This window comes from Vipera ursinii, assembly GCF_947247035.1.
Source record: "Vipera ursinii genome assembly, chromosome: 12".
NCBI classification, from domain to species: Eukaryota; Metazoa; Chordata; class Lepidosauria; order Squamata; family Viperidae; genus Vipera; species Vipera ursinii.
In genome coordinates, this window is record NC_139525.1 from 8,704,996 (window position 1) to 8,721,485 (window position 16,490).

At 47.1% G+C, this 16,490-nt stretch overlaps 2 protein-coding genes across 2 annotated transcripts; both read right to left on the reverse strand.

Annotated features, from left to right (window-relative positions):
* Positions 1-1,085: 1,085 nt before the first annotated feature.
* On the reverse strand, positions 1,086-7,733 carry RAB33A (RAB33A, member RAS oncogene family). The gene is made up of 2 exons (XM_083371954.1): positions 7,196-7,733; positions 1,086-1,666 (listed from the first exon to the last, which is right to left on the reverse strand). Exons 1-2 carry the CDS (start codon positions 7,388-7,390, stop codon positions 1,211-1,213), a joined length of 651 nt encoding a protein of 216 aa, XP_083228080.1. The 5' UTR covers positions 7,391-7,733; the 3' UTR covers positions 1,086-1,210.
* Positions 7,734-10,246: 2,513 nt separating this feature from the next.
* Positions 10,247-16,414, reverse strand: MARS2 (methionyl-tRNA synthetase 2, mitochondrial). Its single transcript, XM_083372011.1, has 3 exons — positions 16,147-16,414; positions 13,957-14,291; positions 10,247-12,369 (listed from the first exon to the last, which is right to left on the reverse strand). Exons 1-3 carry the CDS (start codon positions 16,394-16,396, stop codon positions 11,227-11,229), a joined length of 1,728 nt encoding a protein of 575 aa, XP_083228137.1. The 5' UTR covers positions 16,397-16,414; the 3' UTR covers positions 10,247-11,226.
* Positions 16,415-16,490: the final 76 nt, after the last annotated feature.

Sequence of the window (16,490 nt, forward strand, 5' to 3'; positions counted from 1 at the left end):
ACTGTTTGCAAGCAAAACAACTAACTGAACTTCAGCCTTCAACCAGTCAGCAAAATGTTCCTTATGTTTTTGCTGCCTGGATTCATAGGCCATGATGTGGTTTTTCATTGATAAGCTACATCTAGTCCAGTTGAACACAGTTCATTCAATAAACCTACAATAAGATTTAGCATCAAGTGTGAACCAGGTCATCATCAGGTGAATCCAGCCAGGGAAACGAAGCAGGACCGAGGACCCTTAACTTATGACTGGCTACCCTTCAAAATTACAACAGAAAATAGGGCTTACAACCCGGTTTTAAAGTTACAATGTCTGTGCCACCTCCATCTCCCTGGGATAGTATGTGGGGCTCTCAACAGCTGACATACATCTACGGCCATTTGCAGCATCTTGTAGTCATGTGAACACAATTTACGGTTTTGTTGGAAACTGGTGTTTACTTAGGGTTTCCAGCAAAAACTGCCCCATAGCGAACCACCCCATAGCAAACAATTTTAGCAATAGCACCTAGACTAATATACTGTTTCCTAGTGCTTTACAGCCCTCACTAAGTGGTTAACAGAGTCAGCATTTTGCCCCCAACAATCTGGGTCCTAATCAAAATCGAACTGCTGGCAGTCGGTAGAATTAACCTGGAACACTGCATTCTAACCACTGCACCACCGCAACTCTTTTTCATTAATGAATTTTACACTTCATGACTGCCACATTTGCTTAATGACTGCCACAAACAAGGTGATAAAATCGGGCATGGTCCCATGTTGACCCACTTTATGACTGTCACAGCTTATGACTGAAATTGTAGACTCAATTACAATCAAATAAAGGAGAAAATTTGTAGCTCAGGATTGAAATGAGGGCTCCTTGGTGCTCTCTGAGCTTGGTTATTTTCCTGCAGACATTTTATTACCCAAACTAGATAACATCATCAGTGCTGATGATGTTACCTAGTTTGGATAATGAAACGTTTACAAGAAAACAAGCTCAGAGAGCAGCAAGGACCCCTCAATTACAATCAAAACTCGAGGACTATCTGTGATGGATTTCTGAGGAGGGTACAGAAAAAGCCACACCCAAACCAAGTGTGAGCCATACAAATGTTTATTAATTCAACATGGAATTCACTGGAAACGACCAACGTTGATTCAGTTTATTGAGGCACACACAACCACCTGCCCAGCCCTCCCGGTTCAACGGTCAAGACTGTCCTTCAGCAAGGACAGGAATTCCTATTGCCAGAGGCCGGCGCCAGCTCTATTTTCTGTCCCTTCCCTTGCTGCCTCTCCATGTCCCGATAGAGCAGAGACTTGTGAGCCTTCAGCCGGCAGGCCAGACACATGAAAATAGACTCCACGTTCTGACTCTCTTTGGGGTCCTTCGCGGAGGTTTCAAACAAAAGCATATTGTGGGCATCGGCAAATTTCAGGGCCATGCTGGATGGGACTTGGATTTGATCCCGCAAGTCACACTTGTTTCCCACAAGCACTTTGGGGACGAGAGCTGGGACCGCGTGGCCGTTGCACTCCTCAATCCAGTTTTTCAGGTTGAGGAAGGACGCCATTTTTGTGACATCATAGACAAACACCACAGCGTGGACGTTGCGGTAGTAATGCTCCACCATGCTCTTCCGGAACCTCTCTTGACCGGCTGTGTCCCACACCTGGACCTGCAAAAGAGAGCACAACACTTGGCAAGCCTATTGATACAGCTTTCCTGCCTCTTCCAGTTTTAAGCCAGGGGTTCTTTGCTACATTGCGGGATCCCCAACTCTTTTCCATTTGCCCTTGCTATAATTCCCTTTACCGGGATATATTCTTGGTTCCAGGAAATGGGGCATTTCAAACGGCAACCCTAGAAGTCCTAGAGCAGGGGTCTTCAAATTTGGCCCTTTTATAACCTGTAGACTTCAACTCCCAGAATTCCTCAGCCAGAAACGCTGGCTGAGGAATTCTGGGAGTCAAGTCCACAAGTCATTAAAAAAAGGGCCAAGTTTGAAGACCCCTGTCCTAGAGAGAAGCACCAGCAATATGCATTTCTGATGCCAGGAATCTGGCAGATACACTGACGGCGTTGGCCCTTGCATTTACAGAGTCCTCGGCTTATGACCACAATGGAGACCGGAATTTCCATTTGCCAAGTAAAGTGAGTCGCATCTAATTTTACGACCTTTTTTGCCATGTTCGCTAAGCGTGGTTAAGTGAATCACACAGTCATTAAGAGAATCCGGATTTCCCATCGACTCTGCTTGTAAAAAGTCAATGGGGAGGGTCACGAATGCCAATCGTGTAAATCGGAACTCTGTAAATACAGGCCAGTGGCCAAGTGCTTGAATTTTGATCACATGACCCTGGGGATGCTGTGACAGTCATAAGCATGAGGACTAGTCGTAAACTCACTTTTCTCAGTGCCGTTGTAACTTTGAACGGTCATTAAGTGAATGGTTGTAAGCTTAGGACTCTCTACCTACTGATGCCCTTCTTTCGAGGATAACGCAAATGTTTCTCCTTGTTCATTTTATTCTCCTGACAACTCTTGTTTTGGATGGGAGAGGCTCACTCTCACTTGAGGACCTCCACAGCAGATTTGCACATGGAGATTTGCACACTCTGGAGACAGCATTGACCCCATCTTCATAACTCAGCACAGCCTGGCTCAGCAAACAGAGACTGCCACTCCCCTCATCTCATTCCTTCCCCAGCCAAGGCTCTTTTGCACAAGCTGGCCTTTGTATTCTGGTCTCAGAAGCTCCTTGGGGCTACAACGCTATCTTTTGTCCCCAGAGGGTGTGTGAGATTGCACTAACCATAGAGCAAAACAGGGTGATAAAATAGTTTGGACTGAAAGAGAATTTCAGGTAAGGGGCAGAGAGAGAAGCCACTTTGGACCATCAAACAAAGGAACAGTAAACATCTTGGAAGGACACAGGGCTTCATCGGAGAGAATATATTCAACCTTTGGCATTTTTCTTTTTGTTTTATTTCTTATATTTTTCTCAGTTTGCATTACTCATTTATCTTTGCATTTTTGAGCTGTAATTATTATTATTATTTTAAAAAAGGCTCAGCCTTATGCCTACTCCTTAAAGTCTATTCCCATCTCCTGAAGATCCTTCAATCCTTTCTTTACTTAAAAGACATTTTACAATAATATTGCCTCAGGCCTACAACTGGATGATGGAGGCAGATCATCAAATACTTCTCTGTCCAGAAACACCTCCCTCATTTTGCAAAAATAAATAAATAAATAAATGGAAGAAATCAAAGGCAAAGAAAGATTGTTTTTCTCTCTCCCTCTGATGGCTGGGGTAGTTCCTGGATACTCAAAAGGTTAAAAGCAGCAGTGTTCCATGGAACCACCCCCCACCTCCTGCAGGAATACTGTGAGGTCATCTTGCTCTCATCCACATCTGTGCAACACAGAGAGAAGAAACAGGAACAAAACAGAAATAGAATGCGTTTCCACACAGGGTAGAGAGTAAGCTAAGATCACATTTTGCAAATTCTATATATCAGAGGTCCCCAACCTTTTGGGCACTAGGGACCGGTTCAGTGGAAAGAGGTTTTTCTGTGGACCAGTGTGTGTGTGGTTTTGTGTGTTGCCTACATCCCACGGATGGGGCTTTGCTTGTTTGTGCAGACCAGTTGCTGGCATGCCACAGCCTGATATCGGATGGGGACCCCTGCTATATATCATGGATGGACCCTAACCCCTGCCTCCACATGACCTGTGAACCAAGCCCTCTGATCAAACCAGAATATGGTGGATTTGCTTATGTGCTCCCATAACCCAGGTCTAAAATATAGGAATATACTTTTTGAGTAATATGTGGGTCTGATGGTACAAATAGGAAATAAAAGTGGGCAGGCAGCTAGAGCAAAAATTATAGAACTTTGTCTATATGACAACTGCAGCAAGATAGATGTTCAGAAGTGGAAAGGTTTGACACAATTCACAATAGAGGAATGGTTGGAGAAGATAAGGGAACTTGTAGAGATGGCTAATTCGACATCTTTGATTAGAGAAAAGATAATATCCACATTTATAACTGACTGGAAACCCCATGTGGACTTTTTGCATGAAACAGAAATAAATGCATTGAAGAGTTGTGGTTTGGATAATAGAAAAAGTTAGCTTTTTTGTAATCATATAGTAAGAGAAAATTTTCTATTTGCTGCAAAGGAAATCAGATGCTTCTATTTCTTTTTTATATTTTGTTTCTGCATTTTTTCCCTTTCATTCTCTTTGTTCTCCTTATTCTGTGTTGGTTTCTATTCATTTAATGTTCTCTCTCTTTTTAAAATAACATGTTTTTTTAAAAAGGAGGAACTAAAGATTATTGCCACTTCTGAAACAATGGAAGACTACAGAATCTGTGTTTCTTCCAGAATTCAGGGCAATTCAAAAACCTGCATCCTTCTGCAGTTATTTCAATGAAGTATCTTTCTAACTCTTCCAGACTCTTTATTTATCCATTCACCCTAGAATTCTGGCTGGCTAGACAGGATATAGCAGATATAAACAAAGCGGTACAATTTACAGATGACCTCTCTAAGATGTAAAGTGGAAGAACAATGAAGCTTTTCCTAAGCATCTCTTGTTTTCCTCCACAGAGAACATAACAGAAGGACGCTCAATGGTACCTGTGTTAAACATGGGTTTGTAATCTTGGTGTTCTCATATTTCTCTTCCTTTTTGCCAATACCCCCTTGCCCCATTTTTATCAGATTTTTGCCAATGGGATAAATAAAGCCCTCATCATGAGTGCATTCAAACATTACTGAATCGGTTCGCCCATGCCTCATCATCATCATCAGGTTCGAGTCCCACCAGGCTCAAGGTTGACTCAGCCTTCCATCCTTCCGAGGTAGGTAAAATGAGGACCCAGATTGTTGGGGGCAATTAAGCTGACTTTGTAATAATGCCGCTTGGGGTGTGTGTGTGAAAGCCCTAATAAGCAGGCATATACATAGAATGAAGGCTACTGCTAAGCTTGTAAGCCGCCCTGAGTCTTCGGAGAAGGGCAGGATATAAATGGAATGAAAATAAATAAAATAAATCATCTGATCTGGCAAAACAGCAATCTATGTTGAATGAAGTATGACAGCTCAAGCTTTGATTTATCCCAAAGGCAACCTTGGAAATCCGTGCTCAGTCCTAGCATTGAGTAACTAATCAATGTAAATGCAAAGCATGTTCGAGGCAGTTAGTTTGATTTTCCTTAATATGTGTAAAGGTATTTTAATATCATCCTAATCTAGCCATTGTCTCTCTGCTGAAGGATGAAGGCCTTTTCCACATATTTCCTTCGATGATCGGGGCTTTTGATGAGGCGAGGGGGCTTGTGTGAGTAAACGAAATTGTGGGCTATGCCGTCAGACGTGTTTATGTCCAGAAGGTCACTCAAGGCGAACAGGCCATGATGGATACCCCAGACTAACACCGATCACATCTGTCAACCCACATTGGATTAGCATGTCAGATTATAGTCTATTCCTCCAACATGTCAATAAAACCTCAAAAAAAAAACAAACCACCATACATTATAGTACAAAACAAAAAGGCAGTTGGGTGTAGTGGTTAAGGCATCAGGCTGGAAGCTGGAAGATTGTGAGTTCTAATCCTGCCTTAGGCACAAAACCAGCTGGGTGACCTTTGGCCAGTCACTTTCTCTTAGCCCTAGTTAGGAAGCAGTGGCAAACTACTTTCTAAGAACGCTTGCCAAGAAAATTGCAGGGAACAGTCTAGGAAGTCTATGAGAATTGGTCACGTTTGAACGGAAGACAAAAATATATTAATAATTATATGCAAATATATAATGCACACTACACACACACACACACAGACACACACAGACACACACAAACCACACGCAAATTTATTGCATTTTCTCAGTGGAAATTAGCAAATTTGGGTCCCTTGATAACTGGGTGGGGTACAACAGTTCCAGAAATATTAAACTGGGGAAACCATTGTAAAGAGGGCCAAACCAGAAAAATGCCATTTGAATCCCTAATTAGTCACACAATTCAGTAGATGACTTCAGGCCAGTGGTTTTCACACTCCCCCTTTCCACTTGGCAGGGCTGTGGGGAGGAAATGGGGCAGGGTGGAAGAGAAGAAATCAATGACTTAGCTGAAAAACAGACTAGAGCCTCACGATGCATTAGCCACACATTGTATTAGAAGGATTAATTAAGGTTTACTGAACAACTATACAAGATCCTGATTCTGAAAACCAGTGCTGAGCAATGCTTAAGTTAAGTTGCTAGTTTAAAATTCAACTCCGGGCTCAGCCACAGAAGCTCAACAGGTAACTTTGGGCTAGCTAGTCACTTTCCCAGGTTGCACAACCTCACAAGGTTGTGGGGGGAAATGGGAGTATTCCTGGAACAAGGCATATCAATAAACACACCGATAACTCAGGAACTACCTTTAAAGCTCTCCCAGCAGGTAGCTCCAAAGCCAGCAAACCTCACCACCAGCCAAGGGCAGGGAAAACCATCTCCTTGAGTGATCAAGGTTGACTCAGCCTTCCATCTAAAATGAGGACCCAGATTGTTGGGGGCAATTAAGCTGACTTTGTAATAATGCCGCTTGGGGTGTGTGTGTGAAAGCCCTAACAAGCAGTCATATACATAGAATGAAGGCTACTGCTAAGCTTGTAAGCCGCCCTGAGTCTTCGGAGAAGGGCGGGATATAAATGGAATAAAAATAAAATAAAAAAAATCCTTCCTGGAGAACTTCCAGCCATTGAGAGAGTGAGATCACCTCGCCTCTCCCGTTCTGTCTCAAAATTCCCCCCCCCCCTCCCGCTCTGGCTGCATTCACACGACCTTCTAAACCCAAACCCCAGATATTTCTGGAAATCTACGCATCGCGGTTTCTGGGCCGCTAACCAGACGATATCCCGAAGGCTTCGTAGGGTGGATGACAACGAAGCCACGGCTCGCCAACCTCAAGCCCTCCAGATGGATTCCCCCCACCCCCGCCCGCCCCCTCCGACGGATGCAGAGCCGAGCGAGAGCGGCCGCGAAAGCGAGCGGCGGCCGGCGAAGAGGAGGAAGGGCCTCCTTAAACGGGCAGCCCAGCATCTCCGACGGCGCCCACCGGGGAAAGATGCTCCCGCCCGGTGGGGAGAGAGATGGGTGGGGAGAAGGGACAGCCGGCCTCGGCGGGCCCCGCCGCCCCGCCGCTACCTTGATGTGCTCGCCGGCGATCTCCACCGCCTTCTCCCTGAAGTCCACGCCGATGGTGGCCTCGGTGCTGGCGGGGAAGGTGCCGCCGCAGAAGCGCACCGTCAGGCAGGTCTTGCCCACGTTCGAGTCCCCGATGACGATGATCTTGAAGATGCGCGCCTGCACCGACTGCTCCAGCGAGGCCTCCAGCTCCATCCCGGCGGAGCGGGCGAGCAGGAGGAGGAGGAAGAGGAGGAGGAGGAGGACGGCCGCGCGGGGCTCACCAGCGCCGCTGCTCCGGCTCAGCCAGCATGACGGAGGGTCGGCCGAGCCGCGGGCTCCCACCCAGCCGCCGCCGCCGGAGCAGCCTCGCTTCGCCGGCCCGGGAGCCGCCCCTGGGCTCGCGCGGCCATTGGCTGTCGGGCGCCCGCCCAGCCCGGCTTCCCAGCCCGGCGAGGCGGAGCTACAGCTGGCCGCAGCTGGAACTGCGCCGCTCGGCACGGGGAGATGCTGGGCGGGCCGGGGAGGGCTGGAGGGCGGCCCCTTTGCCCGCTCCTCTCCTGCCCTCCACCGGCTCCGAGCCGCGGGTGGCGGACTAAGCCGGGGGGGCTGCTTTGCAAAGGCGGAGGAGCCGTGTAAAGCGAGGCAGGGCGTTGCGCAAGCTCGGCTTCCTTCTGGCGTTCAGACGGGCGCTGGGCTGGGCGGATGCAGAACGAGTGCCGTTGCTTTAAAACCGGGGTCTTCCAACTTGGCCCTTTTTATGACTTGTGGACTTCAACTCCCAGAATTCCTCAGCCAGCTTGTCTGGCTGAGGAATTCTGGGAGTTGAAGTCCACAAGTCATAAAAGGGCCAAGTTTGAAGACCCCAACTCCCAGAATTCCTCAGCCAGCTTGTCTGGCTGAGGAATTCTGGGAGTTGAAGTCCACAAGTCATAAAAGGGCCAAGTTTGAAGACCCCCAACTCCCAGAATTCCTCAGCCAGCTTGTCTGGCTGAGGAATTCTGGGAGTTGAAGTCCACAAGTCATAAAAGGGCCAAGTTTGAAGACCCCCAACTCCCAGAATTCCTCAGCCAGCTTGTCTGGCTGAGGAATTCTGGGAGTTGAAGTCCACAAGTCATAAAAGGGCCAAGTTTGAAGACCCCCAACTCCCAGAATTCCTCAGCCAGCTTGTCTGGCTGAGGAATTCTGGGAGTTGAAGTCCACAAGTCATAAAAGGGCCAAGTTTGAAGACCCCTGCTTTAAAAGGAGGGGAGGGGGCTGCCGCTGGTTACCAAGGGTCGTCCGCTACAGGTAGTCCTCGACTTAACAGCCACAAATTCAAAGCTAGTCTCCGAAGCACCAGAGGGCAGGACAAGAAACCGCGGAGGAAAACTTAAGGAAGGAGAGAATCAACCTAAAACCAAAGAGAAATTGCCCTGCCCGACTGTCAGGACCCACCTCAATCCACATCTTAGGCAATAAGAACTCTTGGATGCAAGTTTAGTCCAAAAGGAAAATGTTTACTAGGATGGAATCGATTGTGGCAATACGAGACGGAATCTAACAAAGTTACATTTCAATCCCATATAAAGCATTCCCCTTTCAGCCCCCCTCCCCTCATCCATTTGGTCAGGCTCTCATCATTTGCTTAGGTGTCAGGCCCTTCCGTGGGAAAGGGAAACTCTCCTTGGTTTTATGGTTATTGCTTCTTCCTTTTTCAGTTGTAAATGAAGATGCGATCCAGATGTGTGTCTCCCCCTCCCTCCCCCAGTTCAACCATTCCCCTGTTGTTTGAAGATTGCCTTAAGTCTATCCTCTCCCCCCCCCATTCGGAGAGATGGCAGAATCCCCAGAATAAGCACATTGTTCTACCTATACATTTATGAAATGTGATATAAATGGATTCTGACACCGACAGCTAGAACAATTAATCAGCGGAATGACTCACCTCCAGAAGTTGTGGATGCTCCAAAACTGGAGGTTTCTCAGACTTGATTGGACAACCGTTTTGTCTGAAATGGCAAAGGGTTTCTTGCCTGAGCAAGGGGTTAGACTGGAAGGCCTCCAAGGTCCCTTCCAACTCTGTCATTCTATTCTGTTCTGTTCTGTTCCTATTATGGGCCCCATTGCTAGACAAGGCAGTTGCTGATTCCAGTCCAATGTTAAGATTTATTTTTATTTTTTTTGCCAAGGTTTTAAAGCTAATCGCTGCAGTGGTTAAAGGAATCGCGTTTCTCACAATGACTTTGCTGGTTGGAAGCAGGCTGGGAAGGTCAGACATGATGATCAAGTGACCCGGGGATGGTGCAACTGTTATAAATACATGCCGGTTGTCAAGCGTCAGAATTTTGATGATGAGGATGCCGCAACAGTCCTAAGAGCAAGGACCGGTCACAATTCCCTTTTTCCCCCCACTCCGTTTTGTTGTAACTTCAGTAGTTAAACAAATGGTTGTAAGTCAAGGATGACCTATATTGGAATAAGAAGCTCATTGGGACATGGACATCAAGAGGGCAGGCTCCTAAAATGTAGGAGAAGGGAAAGGATGCTTATTTGGGGCTACTATAATCCTGCGTTGAACAGGTAAGAGCAGAAGTTCAAAATCTGGGGGCCAGACTGCCCCCCCCCCCAATTTATTCAGGAGTGAGAAGAACAGAGCCAGGAATTTTTACTTAAGAGAAGCAGCAGTGTCTGATAATAATATGGGGCGCACGTGTTTCCTTAATCACAATTTTCTGTTTTTAGGCCCAGCTATAAAAGGGATCTTGGTCCTGAACTGTGAGAATTACACCCTGAAAACAACACTTAGGTGACATTCTGTTAGAAATGAATGAACACTTGATCTCTGATGTAACGCTAGAGAAAAATCACATTGGCATGTTACAAAAAAAATGTATTAGCCATACCTAATGTAGTTACTGGCTGTTAATTTCATACGTTTTCCCTTCCGTGACAATTAAAAATTAACCTAATAGGATCTTTTGGAAAGATGCTTGGGAAATTAGCGCCAAGGATTGAGGGGAAACATTTATCACTTTTGGCCCTTAGTGTGTGGCTTAGTTGGTTAATTCTCAATTCTTGCTGAACTCGCCCCATTGAAACTGCATTAATCTCAGAATTTGTTTATTTTTAAGTACAGGGAAGTTCACTTGTAAGATTTCAAACTGCAGTTTTAAAGACCTTTGAGCAAATGGCTCCTATTTAAAATCGTGGAATAAATGTGGTTAGGCTTGTACTGTTCAGTGCTTATTTGCATGCCAATGTTTAATTACATGAGTGGCAGCAAACTGCCTTCTGGAGAAATTAAAAAACTACTTCATCTCTTACAGCTTCAAGAATTAGCTGCTGTAAAGACTTTTATAGCATCCATAAATTGAAGGCACACATGTAAAAATGGCATTTCATCACTCAATAAGAAGGCAGCCGAAATCACTCTTTCTGATTTTAGCTTTTGCAGCCTCTTTAAATCTTCTTACGGGAGTTTCAGCACCACAATAGGAATATATCACCTAAAACCACATTTTACCGTTCATTTTCTCCAGCTCTTCCAAGTGATAAATAAATCAAGCACTTAATATGGGGACTGTAACTCCAGAACAAAAAAGCAAGAGTACGAAGCAACAATGCATGTGTAGAAAGAAAAAATATCTCTAGGAACAACAAAGAACTGTGCTGTTTGTTGCAACGCTAAAAGGCCTTGGCAATGGGTGGTGAAATATAAACAATAATAAATGCGACCCTTAACACTGTGCACCTGTAAGGTTGTTTTCCTTCCCCATGGTTATTTCAGTTTTAGAGTAGAATAATCATTCTTTACTTGATTTACTTAATCCCATAGATCTTGAGAAGACACATTGAGAAGCAAATTACAGTAGAATAGAAAAATGTAACGCCACAAGGAGTCTCCACATGGAAAGCTAAAAAAACAACAACACAGAGATCTGAGTTAACTGCGTATCATATGAAGCCTTTCCTCCTTATTTTGGGTTCACCCCAACTGCACACTCTCAGAAGTCTTAGTTCCGTGTTTCTTCTCTTTAAAACAAAATTAAGAATCCGTACAATTGGTGGCTTCAGATTTTGTTCAGCCTGGGAAACAGGACACCAGGATCCGGCCCGAGCTTTCTGCCTTCAAAGGGGCATGTTCTGCCATGATAGCGAGGGAGGAAGTTCAAGTCCTTTAGAGATCTTTCAGTAGGGGAAACACCCAACCTTGAGAGAAGCTTGTCAGCCATGGCTGGGACCACCGGCTGCAGCAAGAGCCCATATACCCGAAGACATTCCAGAGTGACATGGAGAATGGTCCCTTGCCACTGTCGCTCTGTGGGATCCTCCGGGCACAGCTTCCACGGCCTGTGCCTCTGGATGAAGCCGTTGGTCTGCCTCACGCACTCCATAATGGATTCTAGAGCCTTGTAGATCTGGAAGTGATCAAAAGAGGCGCTCACTTTCATAGGCAGGCTCTCGACCAATGACACTAGCTTGTAATCCTCTGCTAAGGCCTTGCCAGATCCACTTTGAATCCCCAGATCCCTAGGGAAGCAGGTTTCGGAGAAGATGGGGTAAGTCCCACTGGGATTCAGGGCAGAGGCTGTGCACCGGTTCAGGAGACCCCCTAAGGTGTCGGCTAGCTCCGAGTTGAGCAGCTTCATCACCTTCTCGTCGTAGTAATCACAATCCCGCTCTGGGACCCCCTGTCTCAACAGGAAATACCGAATCCCATCCACCGTGTAGTGCCGGAAGCACTCCTTCGGGTCAACGACATTGCCCAGGCTCTTGGACATCTTCTGTCCTTGTACCGTCCAATGAGAGTGGACCCAAATCCGCAGGGGGGGCTCCAGACCTGCAGCCATCAGCAAGGCAGGCCAATAGATGGCGTGGAACTTGAGGATGTCTTTGCCCACAACGTGACAAACGGAAGGCCACCAGGCCTGGTGCTTTTCTGGGTAACCTACAACCGTCAGGTAGTTCACCAGAGCATCCACCCAGACATAGATGGTTTGTGTCGAGTCCCCAGGGACAGGGATGCCCCAATGCAGCCGGTTTCGGTCACGGGATACGGAGAGATCCGGGAGGTCCCCTTCCAGCCACTGGAGGACCTGCTGATAGGAGGGCTCAGGGCTTATGGCGTCCTTATTCTTGTAGAGCCATCGCTGCAATGGCTCCTGGAACTTGGACAGCTTGAACATGTAGTTTTTCTCCCTGGTCCAGTGCACCTAAGATGCAGGAGAGAAGTTATCACAAGGTTTTTTTTCTGGTTTCATCAACCTCTCCAAAACAAGATATATTTACCCAAGCGTTTATATTAATGTCTAGTTTTCCTTCTTTACAGCTGAAGGCTGCATGCATGCATCAGAAAACTTGCCTTCCACCAAGGATCACATCTTCTTAGCTTCAGAAAGCTAGCAGCATCCCGGGCCTTCAGTCTGCTTTTCCCCAGTTTTCTGGGGCTACATCTTTTGTTCTCGCTGTTGCCCTTTTCTATTTTGGCGATCCTTGCTTATGAGTCTGACGTGATGCCAAAGGTGTCACCTTAGAATTCAGGAGACACTGAGTTCTAGACCTCCCTTAGGCTGAAAGCCAGCTGGGTGACTTTGAGCCTGTCATTTTCTCAGCTCAACCTACCTCACATGGCGGTTGTGGGAAAAAGAGGAAGTGGGAGTATTTGGAAAGTTCACCACCTCGAGCTGACCTACATATGTATATGCTGGTAATGACCTATAAAGCCCTAAATGGCTTGGGTCCGGATTATCTAAGGGAACACCTGCTGCCGGCACCAACTTCCCATTGTCCTGTGCGCTCCCACAGGGAGGGCCTTCTCAGGGTACCGCCGGTTAAGGAATGCCGGCGGGTTATTCCCAGGGGAAGGGTGTTCTCTGTGGGCGCGCCGGCCCTATGGAACCAACTTCCCACGGAACTCAGGACTGCCCCCGACCTTCGCTCATTTCGCCGGGACTTGAAAACTTGGCTCTTAGAGCTGTTTGGCCCACACTGAGGGGTTTTAATTTAATTTAATTGGGTTTTAGTTTTAATTTCAGGGACTGGAATTTAATTAATAGTTTTAACTGATTTTAATTTTTGTATGCTATGTTTTTTAAATTTTCCCTGTAAACCGCCCTGAGTCCTATGGGAATAGGGCGGTATATAAATTTAAATAATAATAATATGTAACTGAAATAAACATCTAACAATAATAATATAATAATACAGAGACTCTGTAGATTATTTAGAGGTAGCTTCTCCAATCGGAATGTTCTGTAGACATGAGACACATTATATTATTACAGACAGTTTGGTGCAGTGGTTAAGGCAGAGGTCTTCAAACTTGGCCCTTTTATGACTTGTGGACTTCAACTCCCAGAATTCCTCAGCCAGCATGCCTGGCTGAGGAATTCTGGGAGTTGAAGTCCACAAGTCATAAAAGGGCCAAGTTTGAAGATCCCTGGGTTAAGGCGTAGGCCTAGAAACCAGGAGAAAGTGAGTTCTAGTCTCAGCTTAGGCATGAAAGCCAGCTGAGTGTATTGGACCATTACCCAGCCCACCTGACAGGGGATGATACTGGGGGGTAAATAGGAGGAGGAAGGAGTATTAGGTATGAATTACCAATAAATTAATACATCTAATTAATAAATAACCACAATATGATACTGTTGGGCATTTGCATATTATTGGCTGAATGTTAAAAGCACAGCCTAGAACAGCTGGATTCACAAAACCTAACTACGACCAAACCACGTGCGAAGGCCTAGCAAGCTGAGTGACTGAACCCCCGACAGAATTTGCCAGGCTTCACCATACTGTACCTGGTGCCCGCTCTCTATGGAAACCATCTGCTTGTTCCCTTGGGCATCAGGAGACTCTGTCAACTGAGACGCTGCCAAGAAGCTCTCTTCTGCTGTGCAATACCATCCTTCGTAGTCGGCTTGATACAGCCAGCCTCCATCGTGCAAGGCAGCCCAGAAGAACTCCACAGCCTGCCGGTGCCGTAGCTCTGTAGTGCGGATAAAATGGGTGTAGGAGATGCCGGCCTGCGTAAAGAGCTCCCGGAATTCGGCCGACACACCGTCACAGAACTCTTTCGGAGAAATACCTGCGGCTGCCGCTGCTGTCTGGATTTTCAAGCCGTGTTCATCCGTTCCTGGCAAGGAAAACAGGACAAGTGAACTGGTTAGGTTTTAGGTTTAGGTTTTATTTAATTTGTATACCGCCCTTCTCCCTAGGGACTCAGGGCGGTTCACAGGGCATATATAAATAACAATACAAAAGTTAAAAAAGATTAAACCAATGCCCAGTTAAAAACAATAATACAATTCTAAAACAACAATTTAAAACCCATAATCCCCCGTCAGGCCAGACCAGCTAATTCAAATAAGTGGGTCTTCAGGCCACGACGGAAAGTTCGGAGGTCTGATGCCATCCGGAGCTCCACCGGCAGTTGGTTCCATAATGCCGGAGCGCCCACAGAGAAGGCTCTCCCCCTGGGGGCCACCAGTCGGCATTCCCTGACTGGAGGCACCCTGAGGAGGCCCTCTCTGTGGGAACGCACAGGGCGGAGGGGAGTTGACGCCGGCAGCAGGTGGTCCCCGAGGTAACCCGGACCCATTAAGAAGCTGAGCGGTAGCCTCCTCCAACCCCTGCCACCCCCGTGCTGGCAGGGCTACTCCAAGATTTATAAGGATGAGATGGGCAGCTATATAAATTTGAATAACACATAAATGCGTTCATTCCCAGCAAGCATTCGCAGCCATTCCTGCAAACACTGCTTCCAGAATCTTTATAGAGGTTGTGGAAGCTTATAATGGATGAAAACTTTGAGAGTTTTTCCACACAAATGCACGGTTTATTGAAGAAATCCTAGCAGCTTTGTTCACATGTAATGTGATCAGCCAGGATGGAAAAGCTCATCAGAAAAGTGAGGTGACAAAAAGATATTTGCCAATTTTCTGGGGGAAATGAGACACTCTGGAAAAGCAAGCTTGTTTTGTATTCTATTTTTTTATAAAAAAAATCACTCCCTCCAGCAAAAATTCATTCCTAAAACTTTAGAGAGCCCCCTCCCCCTATTACATTTTTGCTGTCCAAATTAATCAAAAACCAGGGGTGCAATGTTAGAGAGTCATGCATGGATTTTCATCAATCAACCTACCCTCCATCTATATACAACAGGACTATTGCAAAGGACAGGAAGATGATAATCTGTTGCCCACTTTTCTTTGGGCCAATATTCACCACTCCAACACTGTACATAATGCATTGTACTGCAATAATATTATGCTAGCTCTGTGTTTTTCAACCTGGGCAATTAAGCTGAGTGGACTTCAACTCCCAGAATTCCCCACTCCGCACATCTTCCAAGTTGGCCAGGCTGAAAAACACCGCACCTGGACCATAGGTTGCTGGAAAGAAGGATGAAGTGCCGGCTTCTCCGTTTATAGCACCTTTCAGGCATCCTCGCTAGAAAGAAACCTCTCTATCCTTGCAAGCCCCGCACTTCCACTCGTGAAAGCAAACACTGGGATTCCCTAAAGCAGGGGTCTTCAAACTTGGCCCTTTTATGACTTGTGGACTTCAACTCCCAGAATTCCTCAGCCAGCAAAGCTGGCTGAGGAATTCTGGAAGTTGAAGTCCACGAGTCATAAAAGGGCCAAGTTTGAAGACCCCTGCTTGTGGACTTCAACTCCCAGAATTCCTCAGCCAGCGTGCCTGGCTGAGGAATTCTGGGAGTTGAAGTCCACGAGTCATAAAAGGGCCAAGTTTGAAGACCCCTGCTTGTGGACTTCAACTCCCAGAATTCCTCAGCCAGCGTGCCTAGCTGAGGAACTCTGGGAGTTGAAGTCCGCAAGTCATAAAAGAGCCAAGTTTGAAGATCCCTGCCCTAAAGCTTCCTCCATGTTAACACCAGTTTCACGCGGGAGTTTCTAGACGGCTCCCTATAGAACACGCGTCTGCAAAAGCCCCTAAAACCCTCGTGCGCACGGCTCCCCCGTGCCGACCTGTAGCCAGCCGCCCTCCCTCGCAGCCCAGCAGCTCCCGGTGCCGGTGCAGAGCATCAGCCAGCACGGCCGAGTAGAGGTGCCCGATGTGGGGCGGGCCGTTCACGTAGAAGATGGGCGTGGAGAGGAGCAGCCGCCGCCGCCGGGACCCGCACGAACTCCGCCGGAGACCCCCGCCGGGCTCCGCCAAGCGCCGGGGAAGCGCCCGGCGGAGGAAAGCGCGCGCGGCGCGAGAGCTCCACGCCGGCATGGCAGCGGCTCCCGGGACGGCCCCGCCCCTCCGCTCCGACGGCTCCGCCCCTCCATCCCAGCGGGGGAAGATGGAGTGCGGATGCCTAGAGCGG

What these genes read in the sequence shown, in the direction of transcription:
- RAB33A (XM_083371954.1), bottom strand. Translation starts at nt 7,390, where the DNA reads ATGGAGCTGGAGGCCTCGCTGGAGCAGTCGGTGCAGGCGCGCATCTTC. An exon ending in TCGCCGGCGAGCACATCAAG is followed by an intron (nt 1,667 to 7,195) that starts GTAGCGGCGGGG and finishes TCTCTTTTGCAG; the next exon opens with GTCCAGGTGTGGGACACAGC.
- MARS2 (XM_083372011.1), bottom strand. Translation starts at nt 16,396, where the DNA reads ATGCCGGCGTGGAGCTCTCGCGCCGCGCGCGCTTTCCTCCGCCGGGCG. An exon ending in GGGAGGGCGGCTGGCTACAG is followed by an intron (nt 14,292 to 16,146) that starts GTCGGCACGGGG and finishes TTTCCTTGCCAG; the next exon opens with GAACGGATGAACACGGCTTG. An exon ending in CCATAGAGAGCGGGCACCAG is followed by an intron (nt 12,370 to 13,956) that starts GTACAGTATGGT and finishes CCTGCATCTTAG; the next exon opens with GTGCACTGGACCAGGGAGAA.